The sequence below is a fragment of the Amaranthus tricolor genome, chromosome 9 (genome assembly GCF_026212465.1).
Source record: "Amaranthus tricolor cultivar Red isolate AtriRed21 chromosome 9, ASM2621246v1, whole genome shotgun sequence".
In the NCBI taxonomy this organism is placed as follows: Eukaryota; Viridiplantae; Streptophyta; class Magnoliopsida; order Caryophyllales; family Amaranthaceae; genus Amaranthus; species Amaranthus tricolor.
This window is the reverse complement of record NC_080055.1, coordinates 17856891-17876940: the sequence shown is the minus strand read 5'-3', so window position 1 is coordinate 17876940 and position 20050 is coordinate 17856891. Positions and strand designations below refer to the sequence as shown.

Genomic DNA, 20050 nt, shown 5'->3' with positions numbered 1-20050 from the left:
CCCCTTGACTTTTCGCATCGACTTTGACTTTCGGTCAACGGGCCTTTTTCTGAATTTTCCATCTCCCTTGAATGGCCCAAGAATTAGTAACCTCTCAATGCCTTAACTACCTTCCCGTAAAGCAACTCCCCACTCTCCCTCATTCCATGGCTGTCCTTCTTCCAAGGTTGGTAACTTCCCACTTCCCCTTAAATGCATGGTATTCCTTCTTCCATGGGAACTAACAGCCCATGTCTCCCATGATCTTCAACTCCCACTCTCTGATGTAACTTCCTCCTTGAGCATTATAAAAAGGGACAGCCATCAGAGAGGAGGGGACATCTGAAAATAATTCTCTCAAGTATCCTTACTCATACCCTACCTCTTTAGCCTACCAAAAATTCCAATAACATCCACCACCGCATCTTCTTGCATTCAGTTTCTAATCACTTACTCCTTATTCTCATATCCACGTTCTAACTTGAGCGTCGGAGGGGTTTTCCGGGAGATCACCCCCGGACAAGGCTAACATGTTGTTTTGCAGGAATTCAAGTCGCTTCCTCCCACGAGTCGCTCCTCTTGATCACACTTCCACCTATCTCCAGGTATTTTAAGTGTCTTTTGCACTTTCTCGTTTCATCACCGAAACAAAAATTATTTTTACTAATTTCCCCAAATGAAAGCCCAAAGCATTCTTTGTATTTTACTAAATACTAGCGTGTGGCAATGATTTAAGATAAAGCTCGAGAGGGAAAAGAAAGCTATGATCTTCGCTTACTACTCGCATAATTCAATTGTATAAAATGTCGTCTGAGCACAGTAGGAACCCAAAGGACAAAATTCAAGATTGAACACAAATTAATTAGGTGATCATGTTAAAAGAGAATCTAAATAATTAATGTTGATCACGGCTAATGTAAAACAAATCAAAAATGTAAAAAGAAAAATTCGTGAAAATAAGCTACACCCGTTGAAGATTCAGATTCGATACTGGATCCGTAAGATTCGCGAATTCAGATATGGGTCCTAAAAATTTAGACTCGCGGATTCGGATCCGGATTTGAGTTTGGGTCAACGCAATGAAGACGGATTCGAAACTGGGTCCATCTCAACCCGATCCAGATCCGACCGTTGCCATCCCTAGTTTCAATTAGTAAAATCTACTTACAATCAATAAAATAAAAAATAATAAAAATCATTTGAATCACTATAAATAAATTGTACAAATTGCTGTAAGAGACATTCTCTCCAAGAGATTAGATATATGTATTAAATAGTCCAATTAATACAAACTAGAGAAAAATAAAAATATAAACTTTTTATTTTAAAATCATTTTTTTAAAAAATAATTTCCCACAAAAATAGGTGAATAAATTAAACTAAGGAAAGAATAATCTTTACAATGAATTATTGTTGCCCCAAGTTGAACACAAAAATCAAAAAAATATAAAAAAAAATTGAGTCTCAGAACAGAGGTAGTTGAGTCAGATAATTTTGGCCATGCACGGTTACAGGAAAGAGTTTACGCATTTCTCCCCTTATTTCCTGTCCATTTAATTTTCTGATTCCCTCTTTCACTCACCAGCGGTTAATACCTTCTTACATCAATTTTCCTGCTCCCAAAAAAACACACCCACCCATAAATTCACAAATTCACAAATTCAGATGTGATGTCTCTTCCCTCCCTATCCCTATAAATACACCTTTATTTACACCATTATAACAATAACAAGTAATAATACTAAAAAGAAAAAAGATCATAATCCATGGAGGGAGATGAAGCGGCCATTAATGTACCTTTAGAGATACATAGTGTTCCATTACCACCCAAGAAATCTACATTGCACAAACTCAAATATAAACTTACTGAGATTTTCTTTCCTGATGATCCTCTTCATCAATTCAAGAATCAAAGTTTGAAAACTAAGTTTATTTTGGGTTTTCAGTACTTTTTTCCAATTCTTCAATGGCTTCCTACTTATGGTTTGCAACTCTTTCGATCTGATCTTGTTGCTGGTCTTACCATTGCTAGCCTTGCCATCCCCCAGGTACTTTTTTTATTCATTTTGTTTACTACTCCTGTTATTTAGGATAAAGACGAATTTAGGATATTACTATAGAATGGTTTAAAACAAACACCCATTTCTAGAAGTGTGTAAATCAAACAAAATTCAATATTTACATAATTGTAACCGACTTCAAAATGAAATAAAATCTATATATAAATTAATATAAACACATGACTTAATTTTACAATGACCAAAATATCAAATTAAAAATCAATTTAATGACCTAGATGAATACGGCTATATTCTATCACTATTATTCCTATGTATTACTCCATAGTTCAGATAATATGACTTCTAATTATTTGATTGAGTCTGCCTAGGCCTAGGCTTAAATTGCCCTGATTTTACACTTTTTGTTAACAGGAATTTCTGGTGTGTGTAGTTAATCAAATGAGAAACTCAAACACCATCAAGTGATCTATTTTCTCATCAACTGAAGTGCACTAAAATGAACTTATATAAAACAAAAACTATAGTAGTGTCCATTATTTTGATTTTTAATCCATTCATCCACATTTTCGTACTATTGTTGTGAGGAGTGAAATTTGACAAATTTTTTTAAAGATCTTTTGCCTTTTTAAAAATTAATTTTTTTCCTAATAATTTTGTTTCTCTAAAACAATTAATATATATTATATTATTTACCCCAAATTTTCAAGACTATGTGCAGTTGAATATGCTGAACATATTTAGAACCTCGTGCTTAGTCTCTTCTAATTTTGAGTAGCTCCATTGTAAAATATTGTGTATTAACTTTATATTTTACCCTTTAAAGACAAAAGTGAATGTATTATTTTTACATGAAGTAAGTTTATACGACCGTTTTTTTTTTGTTCTTCCCATTTACTTTTTGCGCAATTTTCAATGTAAATTTTAAATCTCAATATCTCTGAATACATATAATAAAAAATTATAAAAAATACACAATAAAAAAGTATACATGAGGAATATAATGACATCTCACATTGATTTATTTTATTTTCTAAATATATGTCAAAAATATTAATTAAATTTTTCTCCCCTTAAAATGAAATATTCCAAATGAAAAGACTATCAAAGAATGAAGGGAGTATGATTGAACTTACTTTTAATGGATTCCATTGTTTGAAGAAGAATAGAAGTATAGTATAAATGTCATAAAGTTATATTGTCTATTAAATTATTTGTTTTCAGTATCCATCAGTCAACACTTTACCTAGTGTTACTGCACTAACTCCTTGGCACCTTTCCTAATTGGCTAATTACACAAATATCATCCTATGGATAAAAATTAAATAATTAAAAAATTATGGTAAATAATACAGTTTTTTGTTAGTTTCCTTATAATAATATCAACTATTGATTAATCATAAATAATATCAATATAAAGGGGTGTTTTTCTATAAAATCCTTAACATGTTAAAAATCAAACTATAGGTGATTATAAAACTAAAAAAAAAATTGCTATAATAGTTAATAAACTAAAGTTGGTATTATTCTAGGAAAATACCCCTCTAAGTTGGTATTATTCATGGTTAATCAATAATTGATATTATTATAGGAAAATTAACAAAAGATTGTATTATTCACGGTAATTTTTTCCAAATAATAAAATAACTATCTTTACAAAATACTGTCAAAAATACTAAAAAAAAGCTAAATAATTAAAATAAATTTGGAAAGATATCAAATCCAATTAGGTGATAAATTAAGTGCACTAATTGTTACCTATTATGGTCTTATCCAATTTGATTTGTTTTGATTTTTTGGATTATAAAATACGGAAAAAAAGGTTATGTAAGAATAGAGTTCAAGATAATTCTTAAAAAGTGATACTTCTTATTTGAGACAATACTCAATTTTAATTTGTTGGTTTTTAGTATGGGAAAAAAATATTTATGCTACTATCAAATGTAAAATCTGTAGTGATGGCAACAGGTAGAATTTTGCAGGTTCTGCATCGCATCAGTCTCTGTTGAAGTGGGTATAAAATTAAATTACATGTCCTTAAAAAGTAAAATTAGTTGAAATTATAAGTTGACTTGATCGTTAAATGTTATTTTTTTATATAACGTATAAGAGTAATTTAATTCTCACTGCATACATGAAAATCATTTTTTTTTAACTTAACATGAATATTCTTTAAAAAAAATACTTGAAAAATGAAGTTAATCCTTTTTATACTTAAAGAAAAAGGTCAAGTTATAAATCTATTTATTAAAAAATCTAAAGTTTAGAGATTATCATCTGTTACTCCCTCCTTTCAATTTGCTTTTTTTAATTATTTTTATGAGAGTTTTTTAGGTTAAATAAAGCAAATTTTAAATGATAGAGAGTAATTTCTTTAAGTTGAATTTAACAATTTTAAATGAGAGCTTACATGTGTAAAATTACAAAGGTAAGATTTCACCATGATTCTTGAAAACAACATTAGTAGTTTGTTGATTGAAATTGAAATATATATACATATATATTTAAATAATTAAAGGCTATAAATTTCCTGCCACACCAATGACTCACGAGCTGTTATTTTTGTAAGAATACTATTTTTTAAAATAAAATTTATTGAGCATAGGATAGGCTGAAAAAATAAAGGCTAGACGAGAAATACCTAAAAAATATTAATAGTTTGATCATAAATGTATTTGAATCACTTAATCAAAAAAAGTATATTTTTTCAAAAATTATTTTTATTTTGGTGAAACAATTTTCTGTTTTATAGTTTGATCATAAATGTATTTGCAGCAGTTAAAAGTTGTACAACGTTGGTTTAATGGATTGTGATTTGTGTCATGCTATATCGCAATCATGGAACTAATTATATCCCAAAAAATTAGTCGTACATACAAATGAGATGAAAATTAAGAAAAATGAGTAAAAAGACATTTTATTAAGTAAGTGAAATTTGTGGATAAGACGATAATATAAGTTAAATGTATGAATAAAAATTAAGGAAAAAAATATAGGTTATGATCAAAAATACAAATGAGACACACTTCTTCCGTTTTATAATACTTGCTAAATTTAAATAGTAATACTATTCGTCTCTAATCTTGTTTCGCTAATTCTGACTCATGCATAAAAAATAATATTATCATATGAGATTTTGTTTTACTCTTCCTAAAATCTGCTTTTTGTATTATGTAATTTTCACAACTTTTTGTATAGTCAAAATAAAAATTATTGTCAAAATATGCATTGAGTTACTAAAAAAATGTAGCTAGTATTGTAGTAACATTCATTTATTACTTAATAGCATTTTTTTTGTTAATGAATTTTAAATATTCCGTAACTTTTTTTTTATTTTTTGAGAACAAATATTCCGTAACTTATTCCTACAAATAAGTTGGAAGTAAACTCAATTGAAATTTTTTTTTGTTGGCAGGGTATAAGCTATGCAAAGTTAGCAAATTTGCCTCCTATAATAGGATTATGTAAGTACTCAATCACATTAAACCAAGATTTTGTTTGTTAATTTACTAATTTAGACATAATAATTTGACAGATTCAAGCTTTGTACCACCAATTATATACTCGGTTCTGGGAAGCTCCAAACACTTGGGTGTGGGTCCAGTCTCAATAGCATCACTAGTAATGGGTGCAATGCTAACTGAATTTGTCTCTCCTACTAATGAACCATCCTTGTATCTTAAACTTGCCTTCACTTCTACTTTTTTTGCTGGCTTATTTCAGGCCTCTTTGGGCTTCTTCAGGTACTTTTTAAACTTTCTATTTTTGTACTAAAGTATTGTTCTTTTTTTGACTCAACTTGTATCATTGAGATCGAATCTACATGGATTTCTTGTACTAAAAATACATGTAAAGCTAAGTTCCCAAAGACATAATTTGTATACTATCAACTTAAGGATTTGTTATATATTCCATTCAAGTAACAATAAGTTTACTTTCGACCCTTAGGCAGAGACAAAGTAAAGATTTTGTAACATTATATTATAAAATTACTTCAAATTTAAAAAATGTTTACAAATAAATCACTTAAAAAGTGTTGTATAGCACCATTTAACATTTGTGACCCTTTATTTTTGGGGCCCTAGGCAGTCGGCTCCCCGAAATATACTAAGAACCGGCCCTGCGTTAGGTGTGTGTAAATGGAAAGAAATGGAGGGAAATGAAGGGGAGGGATAAAATTTCTTATCCTTTATTTGAATAACCATAATGGAGGGAAGAGATTTGAAGTAATTAGATAAATAATTTTTGTCAAGTTTTGAATCTCCCTGAAGTTGGAAAGATTTGAAGAGAAAACTGTTATTTTTCTTCCTTTTACATCCCTTCCCTCCTAGACAAAAAACAGTTATTTTCCTTTTATTTCTCTTTCCTTCGTTTCCCTTCCCCCTCCCCTTCCCTTCCTTTGCCATCTATCCAAAATCGTTACGCAAACACAGTATTAGTTTTAAAAAGCTCTCCAAGGCGATTTTAAGGCCAGAACTTTGGGCAAGCGATGGGTTAAACCCTTGATATGGCTAGGCAAGGCAATGTTTTAAGGCAAGCACCTAAAAGTAAGCACTCCAAAACGCCTTTAACCATGTTTTAATCGCTTTTCTATATATATACAATAGTTTAGAGACTCATAAATAATCTTTCGGCCTGGACCTCTAAAAACCTAGGGCCGGCCCTAGTTGGGCACCTCGCATCCAAAAGCTAGAAAGCTAGTGTCTTCGCCCATTGTCTAGAGCTCAGGCTCTAGGGACCCATTACGCCTTAGAAGGCCTCACCCCTATTTTTAAAACTAAACTTTATCATCTATGTAACAATAAAAAAAATTAAAAATTAAATAAAAAAAAAAAAAAACAGGAGGGTATCTATTATACTTGTATGTAAATTTATAAAGTATATAATCCCTTAGTTTAGTGGATTATTGTTAATGGGTATCTATTACATAATGAATTTGATATGGGTTATAGACTTTTAGTGTTGATGATTCCCAATTTGTGTGATAATGGTTCTATTTGCATAACATGTGGAGATCATGTGTTGGATTCTTATGCTAATATCAAATCAAAACAAATGAATTATAGGTTGGGATTCATTATTGATTTCTTATCAAAGGCCACATTGATTGGCTTCATGGCTGGAGCAGCAATCATTGTCTCTCTTCAGCAGCTCAAAGGGTTGCTTGGTATAACTCATTTCACTAGCAAAATGGAAATTATTCCTGTCATGTCTTCTGTTTTTAGCCACAAAAATGAGGTAACCTATTTGATGATGTTAATGGCCATTTACGTTCCACTATACTTGCTACATTTGACTTTTTACGCAATTAGATGTGTTAATTTATCATCTGTATATTGAATTATAAACATCTAAAAATTATAAAAAGTTAATATTATGAAAGCAGGCGATTAGACAATTCAAACAAAATCCCACTTGACTATAACTTTTTCTTACACATCAGATGTAATATATATCAAAACCGTTATATAGCGAGTATCGTTATATATCAAGTATTTCAGAATGGAGGAAGTATTAAGAACTTTCAGGGTTACATATAATTTAAAACATTTTATACAGTATCAGCACCCCACATTTGCTTGTAATGCATCATAATCATATAGTACGTGCTTCATGAAGTATAACATAGTCAACGGCGGACGTAGAAATTTTTTATGGTAGGATGTAATAGTTAAAATTGATCTATTAACATTACATTTTGACTTTATAAATTACCAAAATAATATTTTTGTTGTATTATGGTGGGGTAACAGAACTACCATGTCCTAAGTTAGATCTGCCACTAAAATATGACACATGTAACATATTTTGGAGTCTCCGTCATTGTTCTTTCATTGAGATTGTCATTTGACATGGTTTTAAAAACCCATATCGATCATGTGTTTAAATCTCAACTATCAGTATTTGTACATTTTTGACATTGTATTAAAGTTTAAAAATACATTCATCAGATCTCATGCTTATCCTTATTAGTGATAATTGAGAGTTTATTTTAAATCTTTAATAGCAAACATCATCTGGAACGTTACAAAATTAAGTAAGTCTTTTGAACTTGAAATCCATTTTGAATGGTTGCAGTGGTCATGGGAAACAATAGTAATGGGGATCAGTTTTCTGGTAATCCTACTGACAGCAAGACACATTGTAAGCCATCCAAATCTCTATACAACTGTTAAATGTGCACTACTAAAATCACACTTACTTTTCCATTTGTAGTCTTATATTTTGTTTGTTTGTTGTTGCTAATAGAGTTCCAAAAAGCCAAAACTCTTCTGGATATCAGCAGCAGCTCCATTAACATGTGTGATAGTATCAACCATTCTAGTGTTTTTCCTCAAATCCTATGCAGATAAGATTCCTAAAGTAAGGATAATCTATGGTCTCAATTTGGTTGCTTTTTTCATTTGTTGACATTAGGGAGCAAAAATACACTATAAATCTCAAGCCCCTGTTTATTTTACTTTTTTTTGAAATTTTGAGGCCTAAAAATAAATACAATAATTATTCATCGAGGTCGTCTCACCATAAAACGACTTTAATTAGATTAGCCCAAGCTATTCTTTTAACAAAAAAAAAACCTTCTTTTGCATGAATTCAGATTTTATTGTTTTTTTTGCTTTTACTAATGGTATGTTTGTATGGGTCTGTCTCACAGTGAGACGGTCTCATACAAGAGTTGCTGAAATAAATAATTAAACTAAAAAAAGCAATGTAAATTAATGTCAACTAATATTTTTAAGTCTTAAATTTAAAGAATCATGCACGATCGAACACCTTACACATGTTCAGAACTAGTCTGATTATTTCATTCTGTCCAGTGACTACATACTGTATTATTTGTGCTTTTCTTTATCTCTGTTGTGCTCTTTCTTTGAATCTTAATCATCTTTTTTATAAAAAAGGATTTGGAATCTCATTTTCTGTCTTTTTTTAAAACAAAGTATATTATGTGAAAACTTAGGCCTACTGAATATTGGACATGTAAAGTTATTGGGCGGTTAGATACCATGATTGTAGATGATCTTATATAGTAAATAAGGTCCATTGCTTTTGTACTAATGTCACATCTGGTGTCTACTATTTCTGTAGTCACCATATAAACCAGCCGTTTTCATGAGTTTACTTTATTTGAAGTGCTTAAGGTTATAGCCAGGCTGATAGCTACTCCTCTGTTAGTGCTCATAATATTTGTGAGAAATGCAACTTTAAGTTATTAGGTTAATAAAAACACAAATATATTTAAAATAGAAATTATATTTTCTCGAGTTTTCTATAATTTTAATTTTATGGAAGAGGTAAAAGAGATTGAGTTTGTGAATGAAACAGAATTAGAGAGAAAAATAACAAAGTATATCGAAAAATGATAAATTCGGTAACAAAATGGAGAAAGTTATCAGTCGGTCTCCTGATCTCATGCCCAGCCCATTAAAGCTTAATGTCTACTCTTACTCTACATTTTCTTTACAACCCGTCTTGTATGAGACCGTCTCACCATAAGGTAGGTCCATATAATAACCCAATTCTTCAATTGACTACTTTAAGATAATAAGTAATCGTTTTAAGGTTATAAGTAATCATTCTAAGACTATAAAAAGTAATTATATTAAAATTATAAGTGATCACTTTAACGTTATCATTTTAAGACAAAAAAAAATGTATATTAGGTCAACCCAATAAAGATGATTTTACCGCGAGACCGTCTCATTTAAGAATTCAGTTACTCTCCTGTGAGACGGTCTTAGCTGTGCAAGTGGCCTAGGCTCAATAATTTTTTTAAAATATTCTGACATACTAATTTTAAAGATAATTTTAAGATTTAAAAATCTAATTTTACGACTTAAAAGGTCAATTTCAAAGTTCTTAATATCTACTTTAATGTTTAAGTCATTTTATTTTAAGTATTGAAATTGACCTTTTAAGTATTAAAACTGTCAAATTTAATGACTTAAAATGTCAATTTCAAATCCATGAAATTGGTTTTTTGAACTCTTAAAATTAATATTTTAATTTGGGAAATTGATAAAAATATATACAATTGAGCCTGCCCAATAAGACGCGTCTCACCCAAGTTTTTGTGTTAATAATTAGTGTTTTCTTTATGGATCGGTCCAATTAAAGATAGTCTCTCAAAAAAACCATCACTCACGAAAATTTGTACAGAGTTATTATCCAATTTTATTTTGCTTAACCAAATAACTTTTGCCACTTCTTTGAAAACAATTTCATTAAAATTATAAATTTGTAATTTTCGCCAAACGAAGTTAGATAGTTCCGAGCGCCACTTATCCAAAATTTTTGAGAATTTTGTTTTTTTCGTAAATGGAGCAAACCGAAAAGAACATAAGAAGTAAAAAGGGCGAAATTCGAAATCTATCATACCCTTAGCTGTTCTCTCTTTGCATAATCAAATGAAAATTCTAGTTAGGTTCATTAAAGATGTAAACTGTAAACACATTAATTTGAGCCAACATTCTCATGTAACAATTAGACTCTTCTCATACTTTCAAACCCAACATTTTTTTTTGGGCTAATTGAATTTATTTTTTATTATTTTGTTTAAACAGATTGGTCAATTGCCAAAGGGTCTTAATCCTCCTTCAGCAAACATGTTGTACTTTCACTCTTCCTATATTGCTTTAGCTGCAAAAACAGGTCTCATTACTGGAATATTGTCTCTAACAGTAAGTAACAATCTTTGACAAAATTAGTTCGTTTTACCTCTTTGTTTTCATTGATACACAACAACAACATTCTAGTATTCTATCGCCATTAAGTGGTCCCTACTTACGGTGTAGGTGGGATTTGGAGAGTTTGGATGTACGCATCTTATCCTTGTTAGTGTGAAGACTAGATTACCCAATAATCTTTTAAGCCTTGTTTATTTACATATTTTCGCATCTTTGAGAGCCTTTACACAAGTAATCAAATTAACGTAATCCAATATTTGTGATCTTTTTTTTAAGGGGCGTTGTGCGATGGGCATCTTGAACATGCTCAATATCACCGCTGAGATCCACCATAAATTATGCATTCAATAACTTTTTCCACTGTGACTTTGGTTATGTTTACCAGGAGGGAATTGCAGTTGGTAGGACATTTGCATCATTGGAAAATTATCAAGTGGATGGGAACAAAGAAATGATGGCAATAGGCATAATGAACATTGTTGGTTCATGCTCATCATGTTATGTAACTACAGGTAAAAAAATATGTCAGGTTCCATTACAGTATATAACATATGATATATCTTGAGGCCTCAAGTCAACCATCAACTTAAACTTTTGGTTGAATTGGTTCCTTCACATATTGGTATCAGAAGCAAACGTGACAAGAGGGCAAGGAACCAATTCAAAGCAAAAGCTTGAGTTGATAGTTAAGGCCCCAAGATATGTTATATACTCTAACAGATTTAATCTGAACATCTCTACTTCGCGCACAGAGCTAAGTATTGATGTTTACCCAAATTCTTCATTGGCTTGCAGGAGCATTTTCTCGGTCTGCTGTGAACTACAATGCAGGAGCAAAATCAGCTTTCTCCAACATTATAATGGCAACAGCAGTACTAGTTACTCTGCTCTTCCTTATGCCCCTCTTCTACTACACTCCCAATGTTGTCTTAGCAGCAATTATTATAACTGCTGTCATTGGACTGATAGACTACGAAGCCGCTTTCCGATTATGGAAAGTTGACAAACTCGATTTCTTGGCTTGTTTGTGCTCCTTTCTTGGCGTTCTCTTTATCTCAGTTTCATCCGGCCTTGCTCTTGCTGTAAGATTCTCGATCTATAATCTCTCGTAAAAAAATTATTTTATTTAAATTAGTTCAAAAGATCATTCAATTTCATTGATTACATCTCAGGTCGGAATATCATTATTCAAGATTCTCCTACATATAACTAGACCAAACATTGTGTCATTGGGTAACATCCCGGGTACTCAAATGTTCCAAAGCCTTGAACGTTACAAGAACGCCTTAGGGATCCCCTCATTCCTCATTTTAAGTGTCGAAGCACCAATATACTTTGCTAATTCAATGTACCTCCAAGAAAGGTACTTTATAACAACATGTGTATGTGTAAGTTAACATTTTTACACTTGGTTCAATTGCTTAATTCTATATTTATCTGCTGAATATGCTGCAGAATACTAAGATTTATCAGGGAGGAGGAAGAGAGGATTCAATCCAACAATGAACCTTTGCTTAAATGTGTAATTTTGGACATGACAGGTACATTGCATTCACAATATGGGTGAAAATTGATTAAACTTAATATACTTTCTTTTAGAGTATATAACATATCCTGTGGCGTCAACCATCAGCTTAAGATATTGGTTGAGTGGATTTCTTGACATGCTCTGATACCATGTCAATAAACCAACTCAACCAAAAGTTTAAGCTGAAGGTTGAGACCCTAGGATATTTTATACACTTAAACACTTTCTTTTAGAGTATATAACTTGAGGCGTCAACCATCAGTTTAAGCTATTAGTTGAGTGGGTTCCTTGACATGCACTAATCCCATATTAAGAAACCAACAAAAGTAATAACTAATCTTAAGAAACTGAATTAAGTGACATTGAACAACTTAACTTGCAGCGGTGACAGCCATAGATACGAGTGGAATCGATGCCATCTTTGAGCTCGGAAAGCGCATCCAAAAGAAATCATTACAGGTATTTTGAAGTTTAGATTAAGCTGTTGTATTAAATTATGCTACTTTACAGAGAATGTGTAATTTATGTGGTTGTGTTACTTGTAGCTGGCTCTTGTGAACCCAGTTGGAAGTGTGATGGAAAAGCTTCATAAATCAAAGGTGGTTGATATATTTGGTTCTGATAATGGAGTTTACATGTCTGTTGGAGAAGCCATTTTGGATATGAGTGCTTCTAGGAAGGCAGATAGCTTAGCTTAGCTTACATTTCTGCTATCTGATTTCTTCTGAAGGATTCAACAAGTTCATCATTTATTGCTTATTATAGCTTATCAAATTTGAATCATGGAGTGTATATTACTACAAAACCAACAGAATCTATATATGTAGTATATAGTAAATGCAAAAAATTGGAACAATTATAAATTCTACATGATCCTTGGTAGAGGTGTCCATTCTAGACATCGAGTTAATTTTGGGTCTCGTGTTTCAGATTGGTTTAAAATCAGTTCTTGTGCTCACATATAAATTTTACATAATTTTAAATTCAATTTGAAGTTGAGTCAAGTCGGATTCGGTTACAAGGTCGGTTCCCATTAACACAAAGTGCTTAGCATTACATGTATGTTAATGTAAACATGAGTACCTGATATGGGAATATAGACATTGAAGTGGCAGAAAAGTATTGCTAAAAATTGATGCTTGTATAGGTAAAATTGATGGTTAATTACAATGATTTACCATCAATTAGACACAATACAACTAAACATAGACTCTTAGAGCTGAAGACAATTTTCTTTGAAAGATAAAATTGAAGGCAATCTTGAATCTTGATTGATGCGCCACCAACCTTAAGAAGAAGAGCTACTCTTATGTGAGACCGTCTCTCGGTAAGACAACCTAAAAATAAATAATCCATGCTAATAATTGTATTAGTTGGATTATTCAGCCTATGCATAAAGAGCATCTCACGATGAGATCGTCTCACACAAGACTGGGTAAGAAGAAATCATTAGATTCTTGATCAAATATTCGTTAGGTGTGACTTTCATAAAGTTGCAATAATTTAGAACTCATTAAGATATCACTTAAAACACTTTAGTAGTAGAACAATTAAATCTTAAGCTAAGTGTCATACTAAGAAAATACGAAACAAAGCAATCAATGTTAGAACATTATGCCAAGCATCAAGGGAGGAGGGGGGGATTGTATATCTATGATTCAGGCCATCTAACTTGAGCCTAGTTTAATAACAGGTCCCCAGACTAACAAGCCAATGAAGATACATCGTTGAGTAGATAGAGATGGACGTTCACTAAATATACGACTAACAATGGGCTCATCATATATAATTAAGTTGTAGAGAAGGATAGATTAGGGCTACCTTAAGAGTATCCTTAATACAGGAAAAAAATTATTCTCCACAACTTGATATTTATTTTAAAGTTCCTAATAATGGTATTTTTGTGTTTGTTTAGTGAGACTTTCACCAAAATGTTGTTGACAACATTAAATTGAACAAACAAGCAACCAAAAGATCCACATGTCATGCATTGGTTTGTTTATATTTTTTTTCATTTCATTACATATAATCTTTTGAGAATTATACAAAATTCACAAATTAATTTTAAAAATGTAATTTACCAAAAATTTTAAAATATTTTTCTCTATAAATAGAGATCCGCTATGTAACATTTTATTTAGATAAAAAAATTATTTTTTTTAGCTATGGTAAGTGACTAAGTGAGAAAAAGTGGTGAGATTTAATTGTATTTTTGCTATTAAGAAAATGATTTTCATTTGCTTATTTAGTTGACATAGCTGCATCAGTTCAGCAACGTTCACGCAGCCGCTAGTGAATGCACCTCTGCGCCGTAGCTCAAACATAGGCTCCCCGAACAGATTGGTGATACCGACCTGCCACTCCGCCTTAAAAGGATCAGCCGGCAGAGAGCCTTCAATAGCAATGCCCAGTATGCGTTGCACGTCGTGCAACAAAATAGTCATCTCCCCCCATGGCATGTGCAAGGTGTTCGTGTCCGGCTGCCACCTCTCCACGAACGCCGATATCAAAGTACAGTCGATATGCTGGTGCATAATGTATGGTAGTCGGCCGAGGGGAATAGCAGGTAGAACATCGTACAGCACATCGGTCATATCCCTCAGTCCGATGATGGCCTCCAACGACCTCTTCCTACTACGGCATTCCAGAACCAGAGGTGTACGCTTGGAGCCATCGAAAATAAGTTTAGCTATGTGCCCGCTATAGCTAGGGATCAGTCGCATATTTGTCGGCCCCCCGGGCTGTGGCGATGTGACTAACCAGTCCGTGCCAGCGGATTGTGAGCATCTGCTCTCTCGTGGTGGCTCATTATCGACGAAACTACGTCCTGCGTGCTCAGATGCGGCTGATGAACTAGGGCCGCCACGTGCGAATCTCCCGTCGCACCCCTGGACAATAGTCCAGTCCACTGGGCGAAAATCAGGAGCTTCGTATTCAACATCATCAGCATCATTATCATCATCACTAGAAACCCCCCAATTACTCTGGATGCTACTAGCCTGGTCCTCAACAAGGGTTCGCACTAGGTCCAGCGCACTTGACCTTTGGGCAATACTGTGTCTGGCAGCCTTTTCCTGCCTGGCCCTCCTAGCTGAACCCGTTACCCCACTCTCATGCGGGTCCCCTCTGAGTAAGGTAGGCCTAGAACTATTACCTCTCAACAAGTATCTAAAAAAACTCTTTCATTTTCCTTGATTACCAGTCATTTACTACAATTTTTGATAATTTAAGTAAATATTAATAATAAATGAACATAATCAAACATTACGTTAAATTAACCACATGAAAAACCAATAATTAATTAGCAACAACAAAATTTACCTAATCATTACCAACAAATATAATGTTACAACATATTTATTATTAGGATTATTAATAATATTATTGTAATTAAGTTTCTAAATTCACAATAATCATAATAATAATAACAATATTAACAAAAAAAATAACATTAATAATAATCATAACAATAATAACACAAACAATAACAATAATTATAACATTAATAACAAAAACAATAATTAAAAATAAAATCAAAAGAAAATTTAATAACATTAACAATAACAACAACAACATCACCAACAATAATAATAAAAATAATATTCAAAAGAATATAAAAAAGTTAATAATAATAATTATAACAAACATATTTAAAATAATAAATTAATAATTAAAACAAAAATAAAAATTTAATAATAAAAATAATAACAATCACAACAATAATAACAATAATAATAAAAATAATAATAATAGCAGTAACAATAATAATAATAATAATAATAATAATAATAATAATAATAATAACAACAAGAGAAATTTGAAAAGAAACACCTTATAAAACCAGTTTTTTGTAAAAAAAACACCTTTTAAATTTTTTTTTTGTAAAAAAACACCTTTTAAGAGACTTTTTATTAAAAAACACCTTAAATCAGTTTCCGGTGACTTTTGTAAACTTTCAGGCGTTGACTATGCCATTTGTCAACTTTCAGGTGTTGACTTTTGAGCTCAAATGGCATAGTCAATGCCTAAAAGTTGACAAAAATCACCGGAAACTAATTTAAGGTGTTTTTTTTTAATAAAAAGTCTCTGAAAAGGTATTTTTTTACAAAAAACATTTAAAAAGATGTTTTTTTACAAAAAACTGGTTTTATAAGGTGTTTCTTTGCAAATTTTCCTAATAACAATAATAATATGATTAAAAATAATTATTATTATTCATAAAAAAACGGAAAAAAAAATATTGAATCGCACAGATCTGGGCGACCCAGCCCCGGTTCAATCGCTAGAAAAACCGCGGCTGGTCCTGCAACTGAACCGGGGCTAGGTCACCCAGATCTGTGCGACTCGTTTTATTTTTTTTTTTTTAAATTTTCGAATAATAAGATTCGAAAAAAATTTACCTCGATTAATTGTTTGCGTATTGAACTTCTTAGTTTTTGCTCCAAAAATTTGCTTTTGTAAGTTTGATAAGAAAATTTTTAGTGAGATTATGGTATATGTAGGAAATTTTAAATCCAGTGGCAAAATCGTAATTGTTTGAAAATTTAGGGGCAAAAATTCATAATTTCATCGGGGGTGGCAATAAAATGAAAATGCTGGCAATATTTAAGGATTGGGTATATTTTTTATACATAATTTATGTCGTATCCAATAATTTCTTTTCCCATTCCAAACCCTTTGTCGTTCAAGGTAACAATGCTTTCTGTAACCTTAACTTTGTTAGTATTAATAAAACATAATTAGTTGCCTGCAAGATCTATGAAAGATCTGAAAGAATTCCAAAAGCTTGAACCAAAGATGATTCTGTTGTATTAATTGGTAAAAATAGTAATAACAAGCAAGCCAGGCCAAAAAAAATAATCAGGAAGGTACATCAGGAAAGAGCTCCCCCTTGATTGCTGGAGCAATCCATTGAATTTGGATGTATGTAATCTCCCAAAGATCGTCGTTTTCTTTTGGCACCAAAACTTCATTGTCTTTCATTGCAGCAATCATCTTCTTCAATAACTCCGGGACTACATCCTGCATTTTCGATGGACCATGTGCACCTAAATCCGCCTTCATGCAAGTATCCATCCTCCTCAACAATCCTAACCAGAAAGTCCTGAATCCTGGATTATCACATATCGACTTCAAGTACAGCAAAAACAAGTCTTTTAACAGCTCCATCGCGTTCTTCAAGGTACCCTCCATACTCCTCATTTCTCGCTCTGCATTATCTCGCCTCGAGTAATCCAACATCTTTTCATGGAGATCATCGACCATGGCGAAGACCACATAGTTAAGACAGTTTATACAGTTAGTTGATGTGAAGGCTAGGCCTAGTGCGAGTTCGAAACTCTTTTTGAGACTTGCTACTGCATGGTTTCTTACCTCTTCTCGTCGTGCTAGACTAGTCTTTCTCAAGGCTTCTCCTAGTTTGACAAATAAATTTAAGGTGAAATTGCTAGATCTTATACCATCTTCCATTGAAGAACTGCTTGTAATGCTTGTGTTGCTGATACTGCTTCCTGGGTCAGAATGCTCTCTGCTCCATTGTATCAGCAAATTCACAGAATTCGCCATCAAATCCATTATCAGTATGTTCTTTTCCACCAGACTAGTTCTGAGAGCAACAAAACCAAAAGCACAGTCCATGCAATATGCATAATTTATTCCGGACAAGTTTTTTTCATCGGATAATAGATGAATTATTGCCTCTACTGCTCGATCATAGTTTTCAGGAAGTCGACCAATGGCTGACAACAGATGCAGGAGTGTCTTCCAGCCGATTTGTGTTTGTACATTACCTGGGTATTTCGTTAAAATTTTGCATACTGTTTGGATGATTATATCGCTGCACGTATCTAAAATTTCCTTGTCAAGTTTCCACATCATGTTGATCGACTTGAACATGATTTCTTCAGGGTACTTGTCAGTTTGGTAAGTCGATAGCAATTTGACACACAATTTGAAGAGGATTATTGCTCCTTTTTCCGCGAAAGGCACAGGAGAAAAAAGAGGGAATTGAGTAACTGCAATAATGTATTCATTATAAGCCGGTCCAAATGTGGAATATCTGTCAATATTTGCATAAGCAATGGCTCCTACTAGATCCCAGCAGAAAATGACTGTTTCTTCCTCCTCTACTGCAGAGGTGAATTTCTGTCCTTTTCCTGTAGCCGCAAAGATTAGAGATCTTCCGAGATTGAGCAATGTGTCTACCGGTAACTTTGATGAATTTCTGAAAATTTTGTCGATTTGACATTGCTCTATGAGTTTCAGGCTATGCTCAAACTCGCCACCGAGAACTAGCGAGTCCTCATTACTCTCTAATAATAAATTTGAAAGTCGGCTTGTAGCCGTGGAGCTGCTTCCTCTGCCATTACTGAAGTTTAAGTCCTCGCTAATAGATCTTGAGTGGGATCCAACCTCTGTAGACACTAAGGTTTCGTAGTCAACTAAAGACGAGGGTAATAGCTTAAGCCTTTTCATCTTCAACAGACAATCAATGATATTTCTCCAAGCTCCTCTGATGGATTCTCCGAATTTATTTGCAATGGTGAAAGCCGCAAGAGTTGCCATCCGTGACTTGATATCATTGGCAAACGAAAATAAAGTTTCTTCTGAGGATGCATATGGATTCAATAGGGTCGTAAATTTGCAGAGCGAGGCTACTAGCTCATCAAGGATGTCCTCAAGACCGTGTCTTGCAATTTTAGCCACTTGAACGATTCCTTCTATGCACTCATTGAGGACATCCTCATCATCCTCTTGCTCGAAAATTGCGGAGAGAGCTGCTAGTGTAGGGCCTGCTATGCTGGCAAACATGTCTCTCCCTAGTCTATGATTGAAATCACAGGCTATGAAGGGCTGAATATACTTTGATCGACTCATCAGCTCGATCCAACGACTAGGGTTCATCTCAACCAACAAGGTTGTTTGAACAAAAATGGCTATCGCATGTGTGGCAATAGATTGGAATAGTTCTGATAGATACTCTCGAGGAAGGTCCTTCCCGTTGTTAATAGCCCTATTGTTTCTGATGAATTCATCTTCGGTCATTTTCTTCTTTACTTGTGGGTTATGTTGGTCTGTGTTCAACATGATGAGAGAATAGCAAAGGATAAACACTGCATCCTTGGTTTCGAATATTTCAGACGATTGCTGGTTAAAGAATCTCTCCGAGAAAGCCTCAAGAATCCTGTGGATTTTCTGGGATTCTCCGGGGAGTCTGAAAGTCTCTAGGTAAGTTCTTAATGCAGTGTCAAGAACTACACCGGTAAAATCAAAAGTGCAAGTGAATTCATTCAGCACTTGTAGGTGAAAATTTTCTGGGTCACCAAGATAATCTCCTATTGCTGTCTTGTCGAGCCCAGGAGTGAAACGAAAGAAATAGGCGAATGCTTTAGCATCTGGTGGATCAGGAATCAAGCTAGAAATTTTAAGGTACTCGAGACCTTTTTTCTCATCTTCGTTGAAATGGGTACCAGCAATCAATACTTTCCGCTTTTGTGCTTTCTTTAACTGTAAATGACGTATCCATGTTTCGAATTCCCCCTGTTTTCTAACTGGCTCTTCCCAAATTGGTGAACACTCGGAAGGTTGAACCGGGAGTGGTTCAATGGAAACTTCATCTCCTCTTTTTACTTTATCCGCAATGGCGTGAATGACTATGATTAATCCCTCGAAGGCTTGGAGTTGCAAACTTGTTAAAGGGCCAGTCAATGGAAATGCCAATTTGCATAGCAGCTTGCCTATATCCTCAAACACGTTGCTGCACGTTAAAGCACAATCATAATTTATGTAAGTCTCAATCAAAAAATCGGGTTGTCTGCATAGATTGATGATGCCTTCCA

At 33.0% G+C, this 20050-nt stretch overlaps 2 protein-coding genes across 2 annotated transcripts in view; one reads left to right on the top strand and one right to left on the bottom strand.

Moving 5' to 3' along the window:
* Positions 1 to 1378: 1378 nt before the first annotated feature.
* LOC130824572 (probable sulfate transporter 3.4) lies at positions 1379 to 13122 on the top strand. The gene is made up of 13 exons (XM_057689630.1): positions 1379 to 2027; positions 5413 to 5461; positions 5533 to 5740; positions 7064 to 7235; positions 8076 to 8141; positions 8247 to 8360; positions 10562 to 10678; positions 11070 to 11196; positions 11480 to 11766; positions 11857 to 12047; positions 12140 to 12225; positions 12595 to 12671; positions 12758 to 13122. The coding sequence occupies exons 1-13, from the start codon at positions 1746 to 1748 to the stop codon at positions 12908 to 12910; spliced, it is 1929 nt and encodes a 642-aa protein (XP_057545613.1). The 5' UTR covers positions 1379 to 1745; the 3' UTR covers positions 12911 to 13122.
* A 3749-nt stretch (positions 13123 to 16871) lies between these two features.
* The window catches only part of LOC130824571 (ARF guanine-nucleotide exchange factor GNL2), a 4502-nt gene continuing 1323 nt past the window's right edge, over positions 16872 to 20050 (bottom strand). The window contains exon 2 of the mRNA XM_057689629.1: positions 16872 to 20050. This exon is cut by the window's right edge and continues 92 nt beyond it. Within this exon, the coding sequence (XP_057545612.1) occupies positions 17073 to 20050 (2978 nt within the window). The 3' untranslated portion in view covers positions 16872 to 17072.